General features: G+C 36.1%; 1 protein-coding gene across 1 annotated transcript in view; it reads left to right on the top strand.

Annotated features, from left to right (window-relative positions):
• The first annotated feature begins 650 nt into the window (after positions 1-650).
• The window catches only part of LOC135694900 (phosphatidylinositol 4-kinase alpha), a 35,247-nt gene continuing 27,216 nt past the window's right edge, over positions 651-8,681 (top strand). The window contains exons 1-9 of the mRNA XM_065213781.2: positions 651-803; positions 2,535-2,922; positions 3,999-4,201; positions 4,761-4,826; positions 5,460-5,559; positions 6,127-6,303; positions 6,653-6,797; positions 7,474-7,671; positions 8,275-8,554. Of these exons, the coding sequence (XP_065069853.2) occupies positions 714-803; positions 2,535-2,922; positions 3,999-4,201; positions 4,761-4,826; positions 5,460-5,559; positions 6,127-6,303; positions 6,653-6,797; positions 7,474-7,671; positions 8,275-8,554 (1,647 nt within the window). The 5' untranslated portion in view covers positions 651-713. The remainder of the gene's footprint in view (positions 804-2,534; positions 2,923-3,998; positions 4,202-4,760; positions 4,827-5,459; positions 5,560-6,126; positions 6,304-6,652; positions 6,798-7,473; positions 7,672-8,274; positions 8,555-8,681) is intronic.

The raw sequence follows: 8,681 nt of genomic DNA, 5'->3' as shown, positions 1-8,681 counted from the left end.
CATGAATGCTAAAAAGTTTTTGGGCATGTCCCCTACACCAAACAATATATTCTTACCCAATTCTGAGTACCTTGATCATTCTTGTCACAGATATATCGGAGTACCCCCCTCTCTTTGCAAAGAACCCTTCTCTTGGCAAACCTTGTAGTCCTTGAAAACCAATATCTATCTCAGTGCAAAATCAAGCAAGCAAAAATGTTGCGATCTTTATGCAAGGATCACTCTCAAATTCTGTGAAGTGTGTCAAGTCGTTATTCCATACTTCGAAGGATTTTTGGTTTCTTGAAAACACTTTTTAAATATTCCTAGTTTCAACCAGCAACAATTAGATAATTATATGATTCACAATAAGAACTTTGTCTTAATCCGTGAGTTTGACTGTATCTTATCATAAACCGACAAATTTAATAGGAGAGAAAACGTCATCATAAATTTTCGATTGACTTCTTGCCACGTTGGTTGTGTTGTCTAGGTCTTGTCCATTTTTATTTCTTTTTAAAGTGCACCAGTTTACTTTTCTTTATGAAAGAAAAAATTCGGTTATATGTCATATTTTCTTCCTGATGTTGGTTACAGTGCAGAAAATGGGTTTCAAAATATTTCCAAGAATTCACAGAGCGGCCTCAGTCTGATAACGAAGTTTCGATTTGATAAAATCATTAATCTGTAAACGCTTCGAAGGAGGAACAACAAATGTTCAAAAACAGATCGAGATGGAAGTGGCAAAAAAAAATTGTCGCTACCAAAGCTTTTACCTGCTTGCTAACAGTTTGGCTTCTATGAAAAATGTTGATACCAATAAGGTAACTTATTTCATTGTCTGATTTCTCTTTATTGTCACTTGAGGCTTCAAGAAACTGGGCCTTTTAAGTTATGCTGAGATAGGCCTAGGCGTGTTCGGGATAAGAAAACGGCCTTATAGCGGCAGATGGCTTCTGTTTGCATTTAGCATAAATTCAGACTGTAAATAAATTAATTTTTTATAGAGTCTTTCGATTTAAATGACATTTTCCCAATGACTTCAAGCAGAAGGGTTAACTGTTACTGTGTATGTATCATCGATTTTGCAACTCGCTATCTACAGACCAGTATCGATTTCATGGCAGCTGCACTCCCGAAAAGTGTTTGTTAAATTACACTCTTGCACACCGAAAGATGGGCGTGGTTTGGGCTTGGTCTTAAAAAAGTTTTTCAGATATGGCAGAATGACTTTCGAACTTTGTTCCCAGCTAAGATTGGAAAAAAATGTGTGATTTTAAAATGGGTGATCCTCTTGAAATCAGGGCTGCCAAGAAGTTTCAGGCCACTGTTTACAAGTAGTTTCAGACCCCGGATAGCAGAGCAAACCGTCTCTGTTACACAGTGATAGTGTGAAGAGAAGGGCAAACCTCAACAGTTTTGTCAATGTTCCAGACTTGCATGGGACAGTGTAAACATGTTGTAAACAAGGCCCCTTGCGAGCAAAGGGAGCGGAAAATTTTTCTTACCCTCTTTTAAAATCAGAACATTTTTGCAGTCATTTTGTTGCAATTGTTTAAAACGTTTTACTATTTTATTCTGAGTTCCAGGCCCCAAACTAAAGTATTGGGTCAAGTGTGCACACTTATCACAAATGCACTCTTGCACTCCCGGTTAATAGCTTGTGCACTCCTGAGATCTCATAGAAAACTGCCATGAAATCTAGACCCATCAACAGAACTTTCTAAAAAATGGACTTCATTTTGAATCTTGATTATAAAGATTTGAATGGAACAGAGAATAAATGTTTTCAAACTGAACAAACTTCAAATATATAAGGAAAAATCAAACATGGATATGTTTAATTTCATGATATTAGTCTTGGTCATTAAAACACTGCAAATCTTGATATATTTGATCAAGCAATGTGATAATCTAATTCTCATTTGATGTCAAAAAGGCCTGTTCTTAATACCTCAAGAAACCTACAAGTTTGTAGTCCAGTTTTGTTATTATAGATTTATCCATATACTCTCTTGGCTTCATATAGCCATGTTGAGATCAGGCCCTGCAAGGAGAGGTGCTCAAGCTCGATCAAACACCTCTGCAGATGCCTAGAATGTTCTAGGAGCTTGATTGATTGAGCACCAAAATTTGTTAATAACAATATTTGATGATGTTTAATCAAGCGCCTAGGTGCACAGTTTGTCAAGTGCCTGCTTTTTGCTCTTCACAAAGCCTGGTTGAGACATTCTGCATTGAAAATCATATTTAATGAGATTCTTGATAGGTTTTTTTCCCCAAGCTCGAAAACTCACATATGTTTCAACTATGCTGGATTTCTCGTGCTCACAGCTGACCTTAGTCATGTGTATTATACCTGAATTATGTAGACACAAGCCACAAAACATGCAGCTCATATGCCTTCTCTCACAGGTTGTAGCTAATAGTGTGATGTTAGTCGCAGTTACACAAAACGTTAAATGATTTCTTGTTCTACTTATTTTTGTTATATTTTTGTTCCTTGTATTTCTCTTGACTGATGCTAAAATTTGATAATGTTTTACCCTTTATAGCTGAACAGGTTATACAACATTTGCCCAGCACTACCATCACACTATACTGAGATATTTCAAGTTACGGCAAGAGACAGAGATGCCATCCTTGCAGTATGTTGTTACCTCTGCAAAACCACTCTTGAACCTGACCAGCGATTTTTGCAATATTTGCAAAATGTTCTGAGGAATCTCAGAGGATGTAAATGGCACTTTAAACCCAACTTAGACAGCATGGAGGTGTTCCATCAAATTTTTACATTTACTACAAAGGTTTCAATGACATTATCATACATTGCTTGCAAATATCCAGATTGTGCATCTGAGATTATAAGTACTGAAACAACTATTCTAAAAGAATTACTTGAAGAAATGGTTACATTTCCCGATGTCAGTGAAAGCATGCAAGGTTTGTTACTAGAAAAGACCATCATGTTTTATCAGAAGCAATACATATTCATATAAAATCTCTCATAATTTTGTCATTTGCTAAAACATGACTAGTAAAGCAGGAATTCCATTAGGCAGAGATCTGTCTGTCACACTGAAAAAGAATATTATTGCAAGTGAATATTATATTTCAGATGACCTGGTTGAAAAAGTACAGTCTTACAAGTATCTGGGTGTATATATTTGTAACGATATGCGTTGGAGTTGATCTGGTAGTTGGGAAAGCAAACAGATCCCTTGGATTACTGCGGATAAATTTTTCTACTTGTTCATGGCAAATAAGAGAAAAACTTTATTTTGTGCTTGTGCGACCCCATTTGGAATATGCCTGCGAGGTTTGGTCCCCGCACACAGCTGAATTGAAGCATAGAATTGAAATGGTACAAAAAAATGGAGCCCGTTTTGTAATGGGTGATTATCGTCAGCGGTCAAGTGTAACAGAATTATTGTTACATTTAAAATGGGACTCACTCAAACTGCGTAAATCATTATTTCAGTTAAAATACGTTCATAAAATGTTTACAAACCAGGTTGCTTTGAAACCCCTTGACTTTTTTTCATTGGCAGCTTTTAGAATGACAAGAGGGTCACACTCAAAAAAGATTATCCCAAAATTTTGAAGAGTTGATGCTGTTAAATTTTCATTCTTCTTTTCCATCATACCCATTTGGAATAGCTTGCCTGATAACATAGTTAATCACTGTAACTCCTTTCACAGTCTATGTAGAAACCATTTCAGCAAACGATAGATGCGTAGACATTTGTATCGACCCGCAATGGGTCGTTAAATGTAATTTTGATGATGATGATGATGAGATCCCACCACATAAAGCCTTACTACAGAAAAGAGCATAAACGCTCATATGAGAAAATATTTTCCTGGCCAAGCTGGAACATATATTATCATGTAATGTCGATGATAATTTCCCTGGGAATTTAAGGCCATATTAGGCTCTAAGTGAATTTATTAAACTATGACTTTGAAACAAGCAGTGAAATTTGCCAAAGAATCATTCAGCTTAACTATCTTTACAGTTGCTTTCATAAGAAATCATTCACCAAGCTATTTTGGAATGCTAAATGGATTTCTTTACACTGTCGGCTTGAATGAGATATGTGAATTTCTTCGATGTGATGGTAACCCATTGAGCAGACAGTATTTCCATTATGGGAATGACACAACCAACATAATGGCTGTTTACCTAGAAGAGGACAATCTAGTGAAAATTTTTCAGTTGGTAGGTTGAAATTTATTTGTTTTAAATTTTTTCAAACAAAATTGTTTAAGATTACAGTTAACAAGATGCAAGTTTTCAAGTCATTTAAAAGAAGAGCAATTTTGTTAATTAATGTAGCACCAGAAGACAAACTTGGTAGTTATTTTTCCCTATTTCTGACAACATTATTCAGGCCTGGCCCTAAGACTTTTAACAGGGGAGAGCAGTAAACAGTTCTTCTAGTAATATTCAGGTGAGCTATAAGAATAGAAACAAAGGAAAAATTGATTTCAAGGAGAGAAAATTTGCTTTTTAGAACAATTTAGGAGAGAAATCTCTAGCTCCCCTCCAGCATTTGAGGAGAGCCTGGAGGGGAGCAAGAGCTATGGCTCTCCTCAAAGGCCAGGCCTGATTTTTTCTGATATGTAACTCTTCTTTCCTTATTTAATTGCTCAACAATAAAAATCAGTAGTGGATTTGCACTTCAATATTTATGTATTTGAACCTGTTTTTTTCTTGCTCAGCCCTCCCTTCTAGTATGTTAGGTGTATTCAATTTTATATGCTCTTTTGGTTGATAGGCCAAGGAAATATGCAAAGAAAACCTCATAACACAAATTTCAAATCGTGCAGTTGAACTTTCTGAGGTGAGGGTTTTTACAGGGCCATTTCATCTTGCATTTTTGTTCAGTAGAAAGGTAATATGTTTTTATTGATTGATTGATTGATCTGGGAATTTGATTTTACCTGTTATAGATCAGCATGTAGTGATTCTGTTTTTTCTAATGAAAATTGTGAGAGAATTGAGTAAGACTCTCACAACCGAATGCAGCATGGTGCCTATTATGATTTGGTATCAACCAAAAGGCAAAGGGGAAGGGTTCTATAGGTATCGTGTAGATGCTTGAAAGCAAAAAGGCAAGGGGGGAAGTAAATAATTTTTAAAAAAAGTTTAAGAAAACCAAACAGGCAGCGAATGTTGATATTTGCAACAAGTCAATTTTTAGCCAAAGGACACATGCTTGTGGCAAATCATGGGCCAACCTGTGTTGAAAAAGGGCCTAGTTTGTATGTTAAAATGCCTGTGATGCTCTTGAGCATTTTAGCCTTCAAATTATTAACGAAAAGCCCCTCGTGCTTTCTTCTGTTTGCTTGATTGCAGATTTTATCGAGTTAGGAGCTCATTATGAAAAATTTCATTTGTAACCCTGCACATGAAATTATTTTACAGTCGTTTTTTTGTTGAGGCATGGTTGCAAACTTAGTGAACTGTTTTTCAGGATGGATTTATATCAGGAGACGAAAAGTCACAGTGGAAATGTGTTGTGTTACTTAGCATTTTAAACATGTTGAGGCATATAGTTCAAAAGTGCAGTGAAAGTGAGTAAAAATTTTTTTAACATTTTATAGTTTTACATAAGAAATGTGGGCGGTTCAGCAAGGGACCAGAATTAGCTGGGCGATTTATACCTGAAGCAAAAAAGAATAATTGAAAGTTATTGAATTCTTTGGTCCTTATGTTTATAATGTTGTTTGTTTGTAGTAATGCTATTGTTTTTGACGTTTTGTTGGAATTTCATTATTTTGTAAGGAATTTTACAGGCTGAGAGTAGTTGAGTATCATTACTATGCCCAGCCAATAATGTATGCACGCATAAATTTCTTCTAGGATTTTGAAGTCTCTTAGTAGTATGTTGTAATCGCATCTCCCTTTATGGCAATTATTGTTCCCAAAAAAATGGCTATGTTGATTTAGAAACCAGTTAGAGCTAATGGCATTAGGCTTAAGCTCTTAGTCCGTCCTGTTCTACACACCAAAATTTGATTAAAAAACCATGTGGACATTTTAACCAAAACCTCTTTTTAATTTGCGCGTTCTCTTTCTTCGTTACTCTTTCTTTGTAAGTACTTTATAAGAATAACAAGTCTGTATTTTATATTTCGAAGGAATCTCAAAGAGTTTACAGCAGCAAATTAATGTTTGGTCAAGAGAAATGTTTATGATATGCAAAACGATGTTGCACAAGCTTCCAGCCTCGGAACGTGCATTGTTGCTTGATACAGTGGTGCATACTGTCGTATGTTGTGTTGATCTTATTGTCACAACAACAGGCGATGACAATGGTAACGATTTTGTGGTATTGTCCATTTCACTCGGCATTTTTGGCAAATTCTGCAAATATTTAACAACCTTTTTTATTTGATGCATAATACTGTGAAATCATGACCTTTTGAAAAGCAAATCAAATTTGTGTGTTAATTAAAGGGCAGGTAATTCATAAGTTAATATTTAATTGTTAGTTTACAATATTTGGTAACAGCAGTAACCTTTAAAACTTTCACAAATATTCCGTCAACTTTCTTTTTCCATCACCAATTTTTTTGTCCATCACTAACCTCGTTTGTGAGCTAATTCTCAGAAATTAATCAAAGATCCCAACGGTTTTCAAGAAACGGAAATGTCTAATTTCAGGGGCTGACGAAACTTGCAGATTAGTCAAAGACCATCTTCTGTCTGCTAAAGATGAACCTAACTACATGCTACACTTAATTCCGCTTATCAGATGTTGCCTAGACAGTGTTGGAACTTTAGCCGAAAAATTTCCCTATTCTTCTAGGTAAGAGGTTTTTACATTAATTTATTAAAAAACAGTTTTCGTTTGTAAAAGTATAATCAATCATATCGCTTTCGGTCCTAAAATGTAAATTGTTCATTTAGATTTCAAAACTTTTTCTTAGCTTCAGTATTTAGGTTGTTCCAAAGTTTAGCAACCCTAAACGAAAAGACTTTAAACTGCTTAGATATCGCTATCTCCTTTGCGGGAGGAATTCATTTTCGGTTACATTCCAAGAGATATATATGTTGCAGTTTGTGGTAGGGTGATTTTTAGAAGTATTACTCTCCGTGATGTGCAGTTATTCAATTGGCTACGTGGAGGGGACAATTACCTTTGTACAAAATGCAGTTGTCATATGGTACCAAGAAAAAAATTATGTTCTAATGTGTATCATTTTCCAAAGGTACTAAGGAAGCATCAAATGGTTTTCAATGATGTCGTTGCCTAAAATGGCAAGAAGCCAACAACCACTATTTCGGCTTCTAGCAACTTTTGGGGTGAATGCTAGCCAATTTTGGAGATCACCCCTTACTGCTTTTTCTTGAAAAGAAGCTTGTTGTTCCCTTTTTCGGGCAATGCCCATACTAAGCCCCCCTAAACGTTTAGCCTCCGCTGAGCCCATTATGGAACATTTAGATCTGACCATTGTCAAGTGCCATTAAATTTCCAATTCTAGTTATGTCCTTGAAACGCTGCGAAACTTCATCCTGAAGCCAGCCTTGGTGCTGCGATTGTTATCACAAGGAAAGAAAGGGAAACCTGGTGATGCTGCACCAGTTATCATAAGGGTCCAGCAGGATGACACAGAAACGGGCTGTGATGCAGTTACACAAAGTGAACAATTGGTGATATATGCATTGAAAAATGCCGTCAGGTGAGGATTTAACCATTAAATTTTTTTCATCTGTTCAAACAACAATCAAAACGGCGGTAAACAGTAATCTTTTACTTCTTATGAGATATTTTGGTGTAAAGAACAGGACGGTATGAAGTTGCAACTCCGAGTGTCACGCTTGATGCCATCAACAGGCAATACGTGCAACTTAGAGCCGTCCTGCACTACACACCCAAACTATGTGTTTCATTATAGTCTCTTTCTGCTCTAAAATATATCTTTATGTCCGAACCAAGCCTATTGAAATTGATAAATGGTACAGTTTGAAATATTTGTTGGAAAGCGCCGCTTTAAATAGAAACTTTAATATGAGGACACTGACGGATAAAATGTGTTCATTTCAAAGAGAGAAATCCAGCGTGGTGAAAATCGACATTTCAATGGAAAACGCACAAGGAACTTCAAAACTAAGCCACATTTGACAAGGAGGTTTTCGGTTATTTGACTCTGCCATGTTTCAAGGCGATCAGCAAGTTAAGAAAGAGTGATTTTTTATATTTAAGATATTAATTGTTGGAAAATGATACATAATGAAGATATTAATAAAGTAAAGCTATTTATTTGGTTTTTGAATTTAATTAGAGCATTAAAAGCTGGCTTTGAAGTAGACAGCAGCGGCGTTGAAGCTTTTATTGCGTCCGTGGCCAATCGCCTGTACTCAAGTGATCGAGAGGACCCGGCATCGAATCTGCGCCAAGTCAACGCCATCATTTCTCTTGGGTACGTTGCCATTGAACTGAGAGACGTCGAGGGTATTCTGGAATCAGTCTTGTCAATTTTCCAGCAAAAATTCTGCAGGCCTCCTTCACAGCTTGATGCGAAGATAATCGATCAGTTTGCGTCCCTAATCTTGACTGGGCATGTAAGTAGAAAGTCCTTGTTTTCGTTTATATAAAATTGTTAGATATTTTTTATTTGTGCTGGTACAGCCATTTTTAACTTATTGCAAAGCTTTTCGACCTATTTACCGTGTATAGTCGTTTCAAATG

This window comes from Rhopilema esculentum, chromosome 8 (genome assembly GCF_057945365.1).
Source record: "Rhopilema esculentum isolate cy_ngs chromosome 8, ASM5794536v1, whole genome shotgun sequence".
In the NCBI taxonomy this organism is placed as follows: Eukaryota; Metazoa; Cnidaria; class Scyphozoa; order Rhizostomeae; family Rhizostomatidae; genus Rhopilema; species Rhopilema esculentum.
The sequence above is the reverse complement of the archived record's forward strand: the minus strand, read 5'-3'. Positions and strand labels throughout refer to the sequence as shown.